Here is a 17,758-nt window from a genome sequence, read left to right as displayed (position 1 = left end):
AAATGTTCTTGTTCTTGTTCTTGTTCTTGTCCCCTCTGTGGCTTGTAATTTTATTTTACTGGTATTACTACTTTGTAAATTATTTCCTTATTTTTTTTTTTATCTTATCTGTTTAATATTCCTTTAGGTAAATAAGCATGCCAATAAAATTACTTGACTCTTGAATCTATTCTAAAGGCTTTGACAGCAGCATAGGACAGTGGGGCTGCCGCTCTCAATCTCAGCCCAATTAATTGGTTACTTCTCCTCCTCAGGGCGTGCGGGAGGGGAATATCCCTTCCCCTCTGGCGCTGGTTGGCTACAATCCTTTGGAAGGCGGGGACAGGGAGAAAAGAAGGAACTGGTTAGTTAGGTTGTGTGTTCTGTTCGCAGCGGCTGTAGCTTGCACGGGAATTGGTGAGGGAGTCAGCAGACATAAGGGATAATCAGGGACACGGGACTGAAACAAGAACCGCCGGCTATGAAATCGGAGATGCTGGAGGGCATCGAAAGGTTCGAAAGCCCGGGAAAAGGCCGGGGCCTGCGGGCTGTCAGGCGCTTTGCTGTTGGGGAGCTGGTCTTCTCCTGCCCGGCCTACACCAGCGTGCTGACTGTCAATGAGCGGGGCAACCACTGCGACTTCTGCTTCGCAAGGTAAGGGGGCTCCCACTTTTCAAGCTCCTTAAAACTGCTAGCATTGCTAACTAGCTCCGGATTTGCTTGGCGGGATAGTCCTGGGATTATTCTTGCATGCAGAGACTTGGGGTTTCATTGCATTTCATTTCATTCGGATCAGTTAGCATGTGATTCTGATTCCCAAAGAAAAGCAAGACTACAAATCCATACATGCAATGGGGTAAACCCTGGGCTGAGTTTATTCTGTCAAGCAGCTCTGCAGAAAGTTATGACAGTGGTTCCCAAACCAGGTCCTGGAGGCACCCATGCTAGTCAGGTTTTCAGGATATCCACAATGAATATTCATGAGAGAGATTTGCATACACTGCCTCTACTGCATGCAGATCTGTCTCATGAATATTCATTGTGGATATCCTAAAAACCTGACTAGCTGGGGTGCCTCCAGGCCCAGGTTTGGGAACAACTGCCATATGGGAACAACTTCTGTGGAGTTTGATAATGAAGCAGCACATGCCCTCGTTCTTAAAATTCCTCTTCTACCCACAGCAAGCCTGGTAACCCTTGCTCCACTTTTATCCTGCACCCAGTGGTTGAGATGGGAGACGATGCAAGGCAGGCACTGCCATTTGACAGGTGTTAAAGCTGCACCTGCTTCTTTTTAATTTTCAGTTCCAGAGCTTGTCGGTGGCTGTTTAACTGGTCCAGGTCAGGGAACAGATGGGCAGTGACAGGCCCAGGGGCTTCTGGTATTTTTGTTTTTCAGTTCAAACTTTTTATTAACTTTACAAAATATAATAAAGCATAACTAACACAGTATAACAAGGACTGATGTCACAGAACAAAAGTATACATTACTGGCAATTTAATGTGAGCTGGCTGAGGATTACTGTTGCACATCTGGGGATTGACTTTCCCCATGTCACCACCAAGACTGGCTCTTGGGTTTGCTGGCAGCATATAATAAATGGATGCAGGCAGAAAGGGGCCAGTGAACTTTATTTTCTGCATACAGTTTACACAGTTTATTACACAGGTGGAGCTAGTTGGTACTAGGACCACTTTTAAGATATTGTAAGCAGGATTGGAGCAGGTGCGGGGGAGTTATGTGCCCCACTTGACTTTCATGTCATTGTTGAGTGAGTTTACCTTGGTGCCTGTATGGAGTTACTAGCCGTTGAGGCCGTTAGAACAGGCTAGTATGGGGTTTTTCCAAGCCCCCCCCCCCCTCCACCCGGCCCGGGCCTTCTCTTCGCTGTTGAACTTACGTCACCGAAACGCAGCATGCAGATCAGCAGAGCTCCCGTCGGCCTTCCTTCTCTGCCTGTGTCCTGCCCTCGTGTGACTTAACGTCGGCGAGGGCGGGACACAGGCAGGGAAGGAAGGCCGACAGGAGCTCAGCTGATCTGTCTGCTGCGTGTCGGCGATGTAAGTTCAATACCGAAGAGAGTGCTCGGGCCGGGTGGAGGGGGGGCAGTGGCGGCAACTCCGGGTGGGGGGAGCGGTAGCAACATCGGCGGTTCCCTCCCTCCCCTTCGCACAGTTTCCCTCTCTGTCCCGCCCCGTCATCAGGTATTGACGCGGGGGCGGGACAGAGAGGGAAGTCTCTACTGCGCATTTGCGGGTGAGTATGGTCACTCGCCATTTATATGTTTGATAGTTTTGATTGGCCAATTGAATTTTCACAAGAAAATCAAAGCTACAGATCCATAAGTGCAGTAGGGATTAACCTGTTCCTTTATGACAGAGAAGTCAGATTGCAACCCTGCCCCTTCTGCTCCCTAAGACTTTCTGAGAGGAAGCAGTTTTACACACAGACAATTTTTGAAAATGATTGGAGTGCATAACTCATGAACTCAACATAAATTACTGCTTACTATCCCCAGCAAAAAAGAAATACATGGAGGGCTGTAATTATGTTTACTGCCTTGACTGAATGTCGTGAGGAATAGATTAATCTGTTCCTGATTTTACCTCATTGTGCAATTTTTTTCCCCTTTCCTACCCTGTGTTCAGCATCTCCCCTGTCTTCCCTTTTGTGGTCACCACCTACTTGCGCTTGGGCCCTCCAACTCCTGCAGCTCCAAGTCTGTGTTAAAATAGCAGTGGGCCTTGGGTTACACCCCTTCCAATGCCAGCTTTCTGTTAGAGGGGATGGGATGCAGCAGACTTTAAGTGCAGGTGCTCAAAGGCCTACCATCATGCTGATGGCAGCATCCAAGTACTGCACTGCTGCTGCCTTGCCGGCCACACCCCCTCCTCATTGTCTCAGCCTAGGTGAATGCCTGGTCCACCTAGCTCTTGCCTTGATTCTAAATACACAGTAAATTAGCAGTAAGCTGTGCAGAGCTGTTCTGACTTCTCATTAGCTGTGTCCATTTGTGTGCACATATGCACTTGCATTAAAGGAGTCGGAGCCAGAAGCTTCTCTCTTGATTTGTGGCAATAGCAGCAAGGGGGAGGGGAGGAATGGAATTAGCTGAGTGGCAGCTGTGGTGGCATATATACATCCACCTGGCTCCCATTATTAATCCCACATTGCATATATAGACTTAGTGAGGAGTTGGATTTAGCATAAGTTTGGAACTTGTGAGCAGTACTGTCGAGGATCAGGGCTTCAACCCTGGTTACTGTCAATGTGTGAATTTTACATATATGTTCATAATGCAATCATCATCTTAAAGAAATGGACAGAACTTAACCTGAAGTAAGAGTACAGTTCACATTCCCTTTCATATTTGGATCAGAAAAGGCTGGGAGAAGGTAGCCTGCCTGACAGAACTGCAAATTACATCATCCTTCACTAATCCCTACGTCTTTCTGGCATCAACCCTTGCAACTCTAACAATATGGGATCATGATCAGACTGGGTGGTGGGGCCTGTTTCAGTATACACAGTTTTACTGAAGAGAGAGTAATGTATACCAAGAAGTAATGGATTCTAGAGCATAACTGAAGACGGTTGGAATGCAGTGTATAGTTTTTCTGACCAGGGTGAAGTGGCTCCCTCGGGTCCTTCTTTAACTATCTCAAGCCCTGTCTCACTCCTTCTGGGTTTCTTTCTGTACTTTTTTAAAAATTTATTTTCAAATAAATACATATCCATTCAAATCAGTTGAATATAAGGAAGTATAGTAAAATCAAAAAGTAATTAGGAAATATGCAAATTCAGAAAAAACTAATAGCTCAAATTAATCTACAAGAGCCAAACTCAATAAAATAAAGATTTAAAAAAAAAAAAAAAAAAGGAAAAGCTAAATAAATTTAGTGGGGTCAGCAGGGAGACAAGCTATGAGCCCTGTTTACTAAGGTGTGTTAGTGTTTTTAGCGTCCTACATTTAGCATGCGCGCTAACCATGTAGGCACCTATAGGGATATTATAGGCACGTACATGGTTAACGCGCGTACATTGTTAATGCACGTTTAAAACGTTAACATGCCTGTAACGCTGCTTAGTAAACAGGGCCCTAACACAGCCAGTGTTATAGTATCTACAAATTAATCGTGGGCATATTGAAGGAAAAACTAATATCTCCATATTTGGAAATAACAAAATCATCAACTACTTTTTTTGTTCAAAGAAAAGATAAGTATGTCCATCCAGTGTCGCTGTTTATCTACAAAAGCTTTAAAAGAAAAGTAGCCTCCAGAGAAAGGACTCGAGTCCTAAAGGCCAAGAATTTCTGGGTTTCTCTTGAGAAGACAGGAAAAATTTATCCCGAAAATATAAACGGCGTTGTACTCCTTAGCGGCGCCATTGCTCCTGCCATCAGTTGGAAGCCTGCCCGGGTAATGCGGCTAAGAGTATGAGTTAAAACCCCTGATGACGCATCTAGCGAAACACAGTCTTGTGTAGGGTTTGACGGCATTTTAAGTGGTTGGGTATTCAAGAAGCAGATTTGCCTGTGGCTTTGGGAGAAGAACGGAACCGAAAGAACAGAGGATTGGTTGTCTTTGGATTAAGAATACTGCAATTGGAAGATTTTATGACTTAAGGAGATATACATGGGGATTGTACTCGCAGTACTATAAGGATAACTATAAGGAGATAAATGGACATTGACACATAGTAATTGAAAGAAGTGGAACATTTGTTAAGAAAAGAATTCTGCAATTATTAATGACAACAATAGTGGATTATATATATTTTTGAATAATGGTAGAATTTTGTGGAAATAGTCATAGGGAATGTGTAAAGCAAAGTAAAATAGACGTATTGTGGTACAGCACCCATGTGATTGCATGAAAGATATAGTAGAGTGAATGGGAAGAAGTGTAAGGTCAATATTAAAATAATAATTTGTTTAATGTTCAAAGGTTTCAATAAAGGAATGAAAAAAAAAATTAAAAAGAGCAAGGTGGTTACTGGACTAATTAATTTACACTGTAACTAGATTGAAATAGTGACATTAAAGAAGCCAGTCTTAATATACCCCAACTATCCTTCTATCTTCCCAATATGTGCTGCTGTCATGACAGTACACCCCTCTGCCCTTCAGCCTCCCAACACCACTTGCATTCCAGTTGTGGTCGTGGAACCATCACCAATGCTGTCCATTCCCTCCTTCCAGTCCATCCACCTCCTCTCTAGTGATCTACAATGATATCCAGTCCCACCCCTCCCCCTCCCTCCTTGTAAGTGCCATTGAATACAAATCATCTGAACTGTAGGGTAATCGAGTGAAGGAAATGGGACTCACACAGGGCGCTAATCCCTTCCTGTCCCACAAGACCCCGCCCCTTCTGAAAATAACTTGCGGATACACATTCCATATCATATCTCCACTCTGTCCTTTGAATATCCCTCTTCCCACCATACCCATCCAATATTCACTCCTACATTTCAAACTCTTCACCAGAAGTTCTCTCGCATACTTCTGCCCATTCAGCAGAGATAAGTATGGTCTGTATCTGAAACTGCCCTTCCATTTACAGTCATGGTTGCAATCACTGTGCTCATCTTTAGAATTGTTGCACTCTCAGGTTGTATTATCACCTATCCCACAGTCATTAATAATTTTCTATTGTCCTCAATGTCTCCAGGTTCACTCTCAAATAGGGAATATAGTGTACCCAAATGCGCAGTCCTGTAAACATGTCCTCCTCATGTACTGCCTTTATCCCCATGAAAGAGTTGCAGTGCTTCTATTCAGACCCTACTAGAGTGCATTGGGAGTGTCCCTCTTCTGTGCCTGTAGATTATCTGTCCTTAAGCCTAAAACCACTACCTGGCACCTTTTGCCAGCGAAAAGTGAATAGTTTCATTTAATTGTGGGCAGTTTCTCCTTCTGTAGGGGTTGCAGTCTCGTCTGAGACAAAATCTCCCAGGCCTCAGCATTAGCCATCACTCTTTGTACTGAGTTTGCCAGCACAAAGGCCAGTCCTAAAGGATAAAGCCGTTTGTATTTAATATTCTCCTTCCACAAGCAAGCCATGATTTCCTGAATTCCTTCTGTCACTGTAAAGTAATTTGGAAATATTGTATATTTTAATCCAGGCTTTCCCCCACATCAAGGAGCCATACTGCCTCACTTTCATTATCAGTTGCTCCTTATCCACAAAATTATGGAGGCACACTGTCATGTCTCTGAGCAAATTGCTTCTGTTTGTCCCCAAATTGGAGTGGGTTCTGTGTAATTCCCTTGTGGGCACCTTGACATCTTGGGTCCCCAGCAATGCAATATAAACTTTCCTTTCTACTTGAGGAGTGGCCTAGTGGTTAGGGTGGTGGACTTTGGTCCTGGGGAACTGAGGAACTGAGTTCGATTCCCACTTCAGGCACAGGCAGCTCCTTGTGACTCTGGGCAAGTCACCCAACCCTCCATTGCCCCATGTAAGCCGCATTGAGCCTGCCAAGAGTGGGAAAGTGTGGGGTACAAATGTAACAAAAAAAAAAGCAGTTTTCATACTCTCAGTTCAGGGGCTCCTTTAATGCACATTTTCGCTATGAGCTGTTTTCTAGAACCGTGCTGTCTTCAAGCTATCTACTGTTTTAGCCAAATCTTCCTGTGCTTCTTCATGCACGTTTAATCTGGTCTTCATCTTTTGTAATATCTGTTCCAGCTCTATAATGTCTCTGTGCAACTTGGTGGCCACATCCTAATCTCTTCTTAGTTTCAGGTTTAATAGTGGAAAGCCCATATCAGATATTGACCACTTGCGTGATCACCACATCTTGCCTTTGTCTGTTGCTCCCTAGGTCTGTCTCCATCTTCATGGCCACCGCAGATCCAGGCACACTTTGCAGGTTCCTGCTGAACTGTTTATCATGGAGCCGACTGAGTTTTTTTGGACTCCTTAATTTTCTTTTTGGATGCCATAAGGCAGTGCAGGGGTGCTCACCACCTGTTTACAGCCTGATTTCATGGGACTGGTCGTTTGCTACTACTACTACTACTACTATTTAGCATTTCTATAGCGCTACAAGGCATACGCAGCGCTGCACAAACATAGAAGAAAGACAGTCCCTGCTCAAAGAGCTTACAATCTAATAGACAAAAAATAAATAAAGTAAGCAAATCAAATCAATTAATGTGAACGGGAAGGAAGAGAGGAGGGTAGGTGGAGGCGAGTGGTTACGAGTCAAAAGCAATGTTAAAGAGGTGGGCTTTCAGTCTAGATTTAAAGGTGGCCAAGGATGGGGCAAGACGTAGGGGCTCAGGAAGTTTATTCCAGGCGTAGGGTGCAGCGAGACAGAAGGCGCAAAGTCTGGAGTTGGCAGTAGTGGAGAAGGGAACAGATAAGAAGGATTTATCCATGGAGCGGAGTGCACGGGAAGGGGTGTAGGGAAGGACGAGTGTGGAGAGATACTGGGGAGCAGCAGAGTGAATACATTTATAGGTTAGTAGAAGAAGTTTGAACAGGATGCGAAAACGGATAGGGAGCCAGTGAAGGGTCTTGAGGAGAGGGGTAGTATGAGTAAAGTGACCCTGGCGGAAGATGAGACGGGCAGCAGAGTTTTGAACCGACTGGAGAGGGGAGAGGTGACTAAGTGGGAGGCCAGCAAGAAGCAGATTGCAGTAGTCTAAACGAGAGGTGACAAGGGTGTGGATGAGGGTTTTGGTAGAGTGCTCGGAAAGAAAGGGGCGGATTTTACGGATGTTGTAAAGAAAGAAACGACAGGTCTTGGCGGTCTGCTGGATATGAGCAGAGAAGGAGAGAGAAGAGTCAAAGATGACCCCAAGGTTTCGAGCTGAGGAGACAGGGAGAATGAGAGAGCCATCAACAGAAATAGAAAACGGGGGGAGCGGGGAGGTGGGTTTGGGGGGGGGGGGGAAATGAGAAGCTCGGTTTTGGTCATATTTAATTTCAGGTGGCGTTGAGACATCCAGGCAGCAATGCTAATTTTTATGCTTTTTATTGCTTTGACCCTGCCAGAGGTTCCCGATTAGATGGCCCCTTTGCCTCCCCTTTTTTTTTCTTCTACAAAATCAAGATGCAAAATTTGAAAGTTTCTTTGGTGCAGATTCTTCAGGGGTGCAGTATGGAACGGTGCAGCAGGCTTCTGGCTTTTGGTGACTTTTATTTCAGCAATACATTGAGTCTAAGGGCAGCCGTGAGCTGCAGATAGTGCTGACTTCTTGCAGCTGCCAGTACTTAGCAGCAGTATCTGTGGTTGTACTACAGAGGTCAGCAGTTGAAAAAAGTAAGTGCTACTTGTCAGTTTCTCTTGGGCTCTGCAGGTTGCCAATTGAAAATACCTGAAGTCTAGAAGTCATAACCATAAGGCTGTAGTAACCATAAGGCTGTAGATTATGCTTGTCCCCTTTACATACAACATATTTTCCCTCCCTTGAGTTTGTCCCCTCCTTTCCACACACACATATACTATCAACTCATTTCCCTCCCCCCCCCCCCCCCCCCCCCCCCCCCCCTCCGGTATCAAATCTGCTATCCACAGTTGTTTCATCCTTGCCCATGAAGTATCCCTTAAGTCATCTGCCCTCTGGGACCTTCTGCCACAGCTTAGCCTTCTAACTTGCTACATCTGGGAGATTCTTTGCTTTTAAGTCCAGGCCTCCATTTCTGTCCTCATTCTTCATGAAGTACCATCAGTGTTAATTTTTATTTATTTTTATTTTTGTTACATTTGTACCCCGCGCTTTCCCACTCATGGCAGGCTCAATGCGGCAGGCAATGGAGGGTTAAGTGACTTGCCCAGAGTCACAAGGAGCTGCCTGTGGTGGGAATTGAACCCTGTAGCAGAACCCTTCTTTGTTCGTACGCTTAACTCGCTTTTCTACTGTAAAGTGATAGAGCAGAGATCCTGGAAAATCTTTATATAACTGTCCTTCTAAAGCAAAATTCCATTTTTTTCTCTCCTGCGGCAGCACCTCTTTTTTGACCTCTATAGTCATTAAGACAGGTTGCAATGTCCCTGGGCCGGTTGTCTGTTCTCAGCCTAAGGCTCCAATATCCATGGTCCAGTTTCACTGGGAGTCTGTCTGTCCCTCCATCTGGGCCATGTTCCAGCAAAATCTTACACAGGTCTTTTACCACAGCCACACAGTCCTTGAAGGACTCAGATTCTGGAAACCCTCTAATTCTGAGGTTGTACTGCTGCATTCTGTTCTCTAGATCTTCTGCTGATTTATCAGTCAAGTCAATTCGATACTCTCTATATGCTCCACTGATTTTGGCATCTCTCCCAATAGCTTCCTCAGAACGGTCTATCTTTCTTTCAAGCTCTGCATATCCTATATAATAAAACTCACCCTCAACGTTCTGAGGACACTGACATCACTGTCAGGTCCTCCGGGCACTTCCTTCCGGTTCGAAGGGTTCGTGGTGGTGAAGCCACCGAAATCACTGTGTTGGGGCCCCGCCCTCGCGTCAAACGTGATGACGTCGAGGGCGGAGCAATGGCATCAGTGGCTTCACAACCAATGACTCAGCAGATTGAAGGTGGCGTGCCGAGGTCCGCAACAATGGCGGTCAGTGCCTTCACAACGCCGAAGGGGTGAGTAGGGAGGGGGGGGGGGTTCGGGAGGAAAACTGTGCTAGCGCCCGTTTCATTTGCGCCAGAAATGGGCATGTTTTACTAGTATACCAATAAACACAAACATACAGCCCCAACTGTTGCACCTCTGCCTTCAGCTCTTGAACAGATCCTCTTATTTCTTGTTTTACACTGCGTCTTGGCTCTTGTGAATGCAAGCTGATTAGCGGTGCTCTCTGTTCCCGCATCACTATCCTTAACCCTCCATTGCCTCAGGTACAAAATTAGATTGTGAGCCCTCCAGGGACAGAGAAATACCCAGTGTACCTGAATGTAACTCACCTTGAGCTACTACTAAAGGTATGAGCAAAATCCAAATAAATAAAATGTGCGTCTGTACAGTACATGCAGCAGCAGATATTTTCTGAAGAATATGTGTAAATCACAATTCTGCCTGTGCTTTGCCAAAACTTTACCTATGAATGCGCCTATACCAGGGTTGTGTACAAGTATACACCTTCTTGTTATTGTATATGTGAGGTAGTTTTATAAGATGCATTTTATACGCATAGTAGACACACACAAACAAGGCTTTATAAATTTACTCCCAGAATCCTAAAATGGTAACGGTTTAATTACCGTTTCCACTTCTGCAGTTGTACTTCATAGGTTGAGGGTATGAATCGCACCTTCTGATCCTTGTAGTGTATTTAAATTGCTGAAGAACAACTTCCTGCATCAGTTGTTACCATGATCTTTAAATATAAATTCATGTAGTAATTCTGGAACACTGATTTAATATCTTTTTTATTTTTATTTGGCAAAATCTAATTTTTATTAGCCTTGTTCTTTACCTCTCTATCCAACATTGCCCCTGTATTATTGCTATACTTCTGTAATTTAAAACATATATTGCACTGGTTATTGCCTTTTGCTGTAATAAAGCATTTAACATTGATTTTTTTTTTATCTTGGTTTCCTTTTGTAATATCATCTTTCATTTTCAGATGAAGGTGCCTTTGCTTGTAGATTTATTCCTTGCTCATCTTATTTTTCCTGACCACACATATCTTCACATCTTTTGGTGCAATCCAGAATATCACAGGGTCAATTTTCCCATCTAAGTTATGTTCTTGGTACCATTCTCAGAAATTGAGAACTTGGACCAACAAGGATCGCAGTAAATTTCTTTCCACCTGCTTCTCTGGATTTACATTGATTAGGGAGTGATCTACCAGAGGGTGTATAGCAATATCCACAGTTATTACTGTACAGGATATGCGCTGAGAGACAAGAAAACAGCATCATATGAATTGGAATAAAACGTAAAATTGAAGATTCTTACACCCAAACCTATACAGGTATGAAGTATCAGTCGAACTTCGTTCTTTATCCAGGGCTTGGCAAATCCCAGGCACCAGGTTGCCATGACAAACAGAAATTGTTCACCGGCTGCTGGATATATATATCTCTATATAAAACGCACCTCCAACGTTCCATTGAAGCCTCACTTTCCCAACGTTCGAAAGTGAGGCGGCTGAGACCACTTTTTTGCTCCATAAGTGTCTGCCCCGCCCACGCGTCAAACGTGATGACGCAGGGGGCGGAGCAATGACACTCATGCAGCAGAAGCGCTCAATGACGCCCCCCCCCCCCGGCGCAACAACATGGCCCCTCCGCGCTGCCCCACCCCCAAAGCTGCAGAATGCAGGAGGTGCAACCCCCCCCCCCACAAGCCACCCACCGTCGCGTTGCTTTGCCGGCGGGGGACACGAAACCCCGCCAGCACAAGTCCTGTCTGCTGACTACGGCGTGATCTTCGGCGTTGCAAGCCTCTGCAGGCAGGGCTTCTGTGCGTCTGACGTCCTGCAAGTGCAGGACGTCAGACGCACACAACCCCGCCTGCACAGGCTAGCAACGCCGAAAATCGCTGGAGTCAGTCAGACTCAGACAACACAGGACTTCTGCTGGCGGGATTTTGGGTCCCCCGCCAGCAAAACTACGCGATGGTGGGTGCGATGGCGATGATGGGTGGGAGGCCGGCGGCCGGCTGCATCGCAGTGGGTGGGATGGCGGCGGGGGGGGGGGGGTGGTGCATCGCTTAGGAGGAGGTGCTAAGCAGGATCTCCCCCCCCCCAAAAACAGAACTATATGGCAGCCCATGGAGGGATGAGGTGTTGGGTCTGGCTGGCTGGAGGGAAAGCATAGGAAGGGCAGGAACTTTTGGGGGTGGCAGGAGGGGATCAGGGGATTTTGAAGAGAATCAGAGTTATGCAATTTTGAGCTGTCCTAATTTAACCCAGTGACCAATGTGGGTGGTCAGTGCTGAACATCATTGGCACTGCATAAACCACAGTGCCTGCCCAGTACTGTCCACAGCGCCCCCCCCCCCCCACCTCCCCAAAAGTCCCTTAAGCAAAAGTTCAGACACAAGGAGGGGGAGGATGAGGGCCGGAAGAGGTCCAGAGACCACAGATGGAGGCGGGGGAGGGGGTCCTCACAGCACAGACGAAGGGGGACGGGGGATCCACAGCCCTGACAGGAGGGCAGCAGGGAGACATAAGAGGAGGTGGGGGGGAACACTGACCAGACAGAGAGATGAGGGATCCTGCGACAACACAGTGGCACAGGCAGACGGAGGGGGTTCTCTCAATCTGTGTCTCTCTCACTCTCAAACACTGTCTACAACACACGCTATGTCTCACACTGGATCACATTCACTATGTGTCACACAGTCACTCTCAAACACTCTCTCACTCTCATACACTCTCGCTGTGGCTCACATATCCACTCAAAACACACTGTCAATCTCACACACAAACACTCTCTAACAGACACACTTGCAGCCACAAACATTCAATCTGTCTCTCTCACATAGTCACTCTCACACAAACTCTCTCAAACATACACACTCCGAGGAAAACCTTGCTAGCGCCCGTTTCATTTCTGTCAGAAACGGGCCTTTTTTACTAGTGTATATATATATATATATATATTTTTTTTTTTTTTTTTTTTTTTTTTTTTTAAGTTGCTGCAACCCTGAACAGGAGCTGCTGCTTCATCGGATTGTGCAGCATGCTCTTGAGCTATGTGATCCATTGAAGCAGGTGCTCTTTTTCTAACAGCAGTGGTAAGATAAGTAGAACTGTCTTGATGGGGTTGAAGGGTTCACTGCTCAGCTGCAATGTCTGTGAAGTCCCTAGTGGGGGGGGGGGGGGGGGGTCTTGTAGAAAGGCACATTAGCGTTTTTAGCGCACGGTTATTTTTAGAGTGATCTAAAAACAGCGTTCCTTTGTAAAAGGGGCCCTAGATTGGGTGGGGGAGGGGCATTTAACTGGCTACGTTGGGGATAGAGGCTTGTGGAGTGACTGAATGGCTGGTGACAGGAGGTTTAGCTGATTGCATTGGAGGGTGGAGGCTTGGGAAAGGGTTTCTGACTTTCTTCCTAGGGTGTGACACTATCTGGGGGGGTGATTTAGCTGGCTACATTAGGGGGGGAGAGGAATCCACTGCAGATGATGCTTTGGGGTTGGGGGGTTGTACCTGGGAAGGATGTAGCTGGTTACATGATGAGGGGGGGGGGGAGAGTAAAGGCTGGGGTTTGCCTGATTGACTTCCTGGGTGGTTAGCTGGTAGAATGTAGCTGGTTACATTGGGGGGGGGGGGGGGTGACTGGAAAGCTTTCTTTTCCCATAAATACAAAATGGAAAAACAGCCTTCGTAAATTGGGCCCTGAGGAGTTGCACAGATCTAGGAGGGGCCAGTGGAGAAGGGGCAAGTGTTTCAGCCTCTGGCTCCTAAATTAAGGAAATTTGTCAGAGCCTGCCTTTAGCAAAAAGTTCATACCCAGTGCTAAGTCTGCTTCTTGTTATTGTTCAAAAAGGAGAAAAATCCATTTTCTCTCATATTAAGGGGCCTGCTTACTAAGCAGCTTTATAGGCGCGTTAACCATGAACGTGCCTACAATATCCCTATAGGCATGTACATGGTTAGCACATGGCACGCTAAAAACACTAATGCACCTTAGTAAGCAAGGCCCTAAATTTGTTTCTACCCAGGATTATTTCTATATTTCTCTATTAAGCGATTTTGGCTAGTTTGTTTCAGTAATAGTCATATATATTTCATAAAAATATATTCCCCCAAATTAACTTCCCCTTCCATATTTCCCACTTAGTTACATATTGATCTATATCTTTAATTACATAAAATTTATAAAATTTGTATAATTTTTACTTCAAATTGTATACATTTTATAAAATATTTTTAGCCTACTTTGATAAAGACATATGTGCTCATAAAATTGACCCAAAAAGGTATAGAAATTAATGGGTAAAATGAAGCCATGGGCATTTACAGCCGCTCAGGAGTAAGTGAAAATCGGTACTCTGTCCTTTGAACCCATCTACTACAAAGTCAAGTACAAGTATGCAGATTCTTGGCACTGCGTGTACTTGGAAATGTAAGGTAATTTTAAATGCTTGTACTGGCATATGTACATGAGGAAGCCTTTATAAAATTACCCCCTTCATGAACCACTCTAATAAATCACATCTAAGTGGTGTACAATTAAAAATTACAAGAAAGTCAAGCATAACATGTAAACACAACAATCCTAAAATAGAACAGCCATCATAAAACTCTCCATTTACTAACTAGTGCCATAATACTGAATTAAAAAAAAAACAGTTTCAGTTTCTTAAGGAATGAAAAATAATTTCTTTTTTTGCTTTAACTTACCACAGACATTATTCCAAAGGCCGAGATGCACATATCGGAAAAACATTATTGTGAGTGGATGAAATCCAAGTACCCGAATGGGCACAAAGGTATAATTTGCCAAATACTGCAGTAGACTTTTATAGCATAAAACTTTTAAATTTAACTCTTAACTGCACTGTGATGCCTCCATAGCAATGGCGTATCATGTTCTGCCACCTGTCCTCTGTTATCAACCTTGTGGCCATATTCTGTACCAGCTACAAGCTCTTCAGATTGGACTGAGAGGCTGGAAAATATAAAAAGCTTCAATAGTCCAGTCATCTCCAAATTAGCTACTGTCAAATAGGGCCAGAATTGCTGAATCAGCCTAGCTAATAATGCTTCTGATCTTTAATGTCAGTGCTTATATTCTGCTCTTTCAATCACAGAAAGTACTGAGCAGAATGTAAGACAAGTTCTATTCAGATACAGTAGGGCCCCTGGAGGGTTAAATGACTAGCTCAAGACCACAAGGATTTGAACTTTGGCTTCCTTGTTTCTTAGCCCACTGCCCTAACTATTAGGCTACTCTACTCCATTCCACTGCTGTCATCCCCAATTTAATAAATTTCACCATTAGACTAGTGAAATTAGTCACCACCAACTTATAAATATTTATGCAAGTGAAAACAGTAAATGATGTCTCGTTAAGTGCTTATTTTCCCGCATTAAAAAATACATATTATCTTAATACGGACAAAAGCATAGCACAGAAGGACATCCCCTGATGAAGCGAGGGTGAAATGGGTCTCCATTGGGATCGTCTGTATTTAGATTAGTGCATAGTTTCCTGCATTGAAAAATTCATATTAACAGAGGAATCTTATACTTTTAGTCATATAAAGAAAAATATAAAACATTTGAACAGAAGTGGATGATTTCATAATGAATGATCGCTGGACTTTATTTGGAGGGTTTTTTTTATGCCAATGATAGAAAAAAGCTGGATGTAGTTGGGATATTATGGGGCTCATTTTCAAAGCACTTAGCCTCCCAAAGTTCCATACTACTACTACTATAAATCATTTCTATAGCGCTACCAGTCGTACGCAGCGCTTCACAATTTAACATGAAGAAAAGACAGTCCCTGCCCAAAAGAGCTTACAATCTAAATCAGGACAGACAGGACAAATAAGGGATAAGGGTAGGACAGACAGATAGGACACGTGGGGGGACATGTGGAGGGGCATAATCGAACGCAAACACCTATCTCCATGGGTGTCTATGTCCGAAAACAGATACGTGAATAGGCGGGACAGACCGTATTTTTGAAAAAGATGGGCGTCCATCTTTCGTTTCGAAAATACAGTTTGTACGGACCAAATCCCATGGATTTGATCCCTTCTTAGTATATACCCCTGGATTCTATATAGCACACCTAGAGATTTGCGTCGATTCTATAACAATGCTCCCAACTCAATTCGCTTAATAAGCAAATGAGCACTGATAATAGCACTTAATCAATAATGAGAACTAATTGGCACTGATTAGAATTTAGGTGCACAACTCGCTAGGCGTATTCTATAATGATGTGCACCAAACTTAACACACGTAGGCAGAGGCGTGGTTATGGGCGGTGAAATGGGCATTTCATGGGCATTCCAAAATTTACACGCCTACTTATAGAATATGGCCCAGTGTGCCTAAATCTGCGTGCCAGGATTTATGCCACATTTTTGTTGGTGTAAATGGATGTGTGTAGATTAATGCGCTGAAATATCAACAATTGAAAAAGGTGCAGAAAAGGGCGACTAAAATGATAGCGGGGATGGGACGACTTCCTTATGAAGAAAGACTAAGGAGGCTAGGGCTTTTCAGCTTGGAGAAGAGACGGCTGAGGGGAGACATGATAGAGGTATATAAAATAATGAGTGGAGTGGAACAGGTGGATGTGATGCATCTGTTCACGCTTTCCAAAAATACTAGGACTAGGGGACATGTGATGAAACTACAGTGTAGTAAATTTAAAACAAATCAGAGAAACTTTTTCTTCACCCAACGCATAATTAAACTCTGGAATTCGTTGCCGGAGAACGTGGTGAAGGTGGTTAGCTTGGCAGAGTTTAAAAAGGGGTTAGACGGTTTCCTAAAAGACAAGTCCATAAACCACTACTAAATGGACTTGGGGAAAAATTCACAATTCCAGGTATAACATAGAAACCTATGGAACTTAGCCTCCCAAAGTGCTTTGAAAATATGCCTCTAAATATTCTCTGATTTTACTACTGAGTGTTTCCAGCGGTGACTGGGGTTTTTCCTCCAATTAAGTGCATGTTCAATTATGAATAAAGTATATTGACTCCTTTCAGTGAAGAATATCAATATTTAAAAGCAATTTATGATGGCAGAGCCAGGTAGCCACTGTCTCTCCGAACTACAATTCAACTTTCTGATGAACATCTCTTTCAGCATCTATCGCATATGTATTTTGTTGGTGTAAGTGTGATACTCAAATATTCCGTTTGCTTAATTTTCATGCCAGAGGGGCCAAATAGAAATGGGACAAAATTGAACCCTGTGGTACTCCCCTATTCAGTGATACCCTTCTAAATGATTCGTTCCTGAACAACAGGTCTCAGTACATGGCTTGAAAGGGAAATCTATCTACCTCAACACCACATCTCTAATTCCACAACTTCTCAATCAACACACAAGCAAAGCATGGAGCACAGTGTGAAGAATAGCTAAAAGATCCAACTGGATTCCGAGCGCATCATACCCCTGGTTAAGGAGAATCCGCCAAAGTGGAGAATTCAAATGTCCCATGAGAAACCACAAATATATGAAGAGAGAGAGAGTGGGAGGTTGACCATGGATACCAAAGACTGGAACAGTGTGCTTGGAAATAAAAATGTTTAATGAAAAAATGACACAAATGTGTTACGGCCGCTGGGCCTGCATGAGGAGTCTACAAGGAAATATATATGTATAAGAATACCAATGAAATGATGTTTAAAAACATACAAAAGTTATACAGTAAAATAATATACATATATAGTTGACAATGTAATAACATCAATGCAATAAAACAGTGTAAAAAGTATAAAACTATATGTTAAAAGCTATGTGTATGTATATAGTGTAGAAAGATATAAAATATGTATAATAAACAAAATCAATAATGAAACAATAAAACAGCATGAAATGTTTAACAAGTAAAACAATATAGATAATTGACATTAAAATACCAACAATTGTATGAATCCACGATCAGTACAATATAATAAAAACGTTAAAGCATAAGAGTACGCTAAAATAAATGTAAGGAAGTGATGTATATGAGAAATGTAGATGATTACAGAATAGGCTAAACAGCTGTGTATGAGCATACCAAAAAGGACACTGGCTTGTATTGACAGAGAACGTCCAATGTCTTGATGTGGTGAAATACCAAATAATCGTTATACGTATACTAACATCCAATCTCTTGATGGAATGAGTTAGATA

The 17,758-nt window shown here is 43.7% G+C and overlaps 1 protein-coding gene across 2 annotated transcripts in view; it reads left to right on the top strand.

The window, feature by feature from the left end:
- The first annotated feature begins 353 nt into the window (after positions 1–353).
- Positions 354–17,758, top strand: part of SMYD2 (SET and MYND domain containing 2) — a 134,089-nt gene continuing 116,684 nt past the window's right edge. For both annotated transcript variants that reach the window (XM_030196040.1, XM_030196038.1), the window contains exon 1: positions 354–633. In XM_030196040.1, the coding sequence (XP_030051900.1) occupies positions 461–633 (173 nt within the window). In that variant the 5' untranslated portion in view covers positions 354–460. The remainder of the gene's footprint in view (positions 634–17,758) is intronic.

Source organism: Microcaecilia unicolor, chromosome 3 (genome assembly GCF_901765095.1).
Source record: "Microcaecilia unicolor chromosome 3, aMicUni1.1, whole genome shotgun sequence".
Taxonomy (NCBI): Eukaryota; Metazoa; Chordata; class Amphibia; order Gymnophiona; family Siphonopidae; genus Microcaecilia; species Microcaecilia unicolor.
This window is presented reverse-complemented; position numbering and strand designations above follow the sequence as displayed.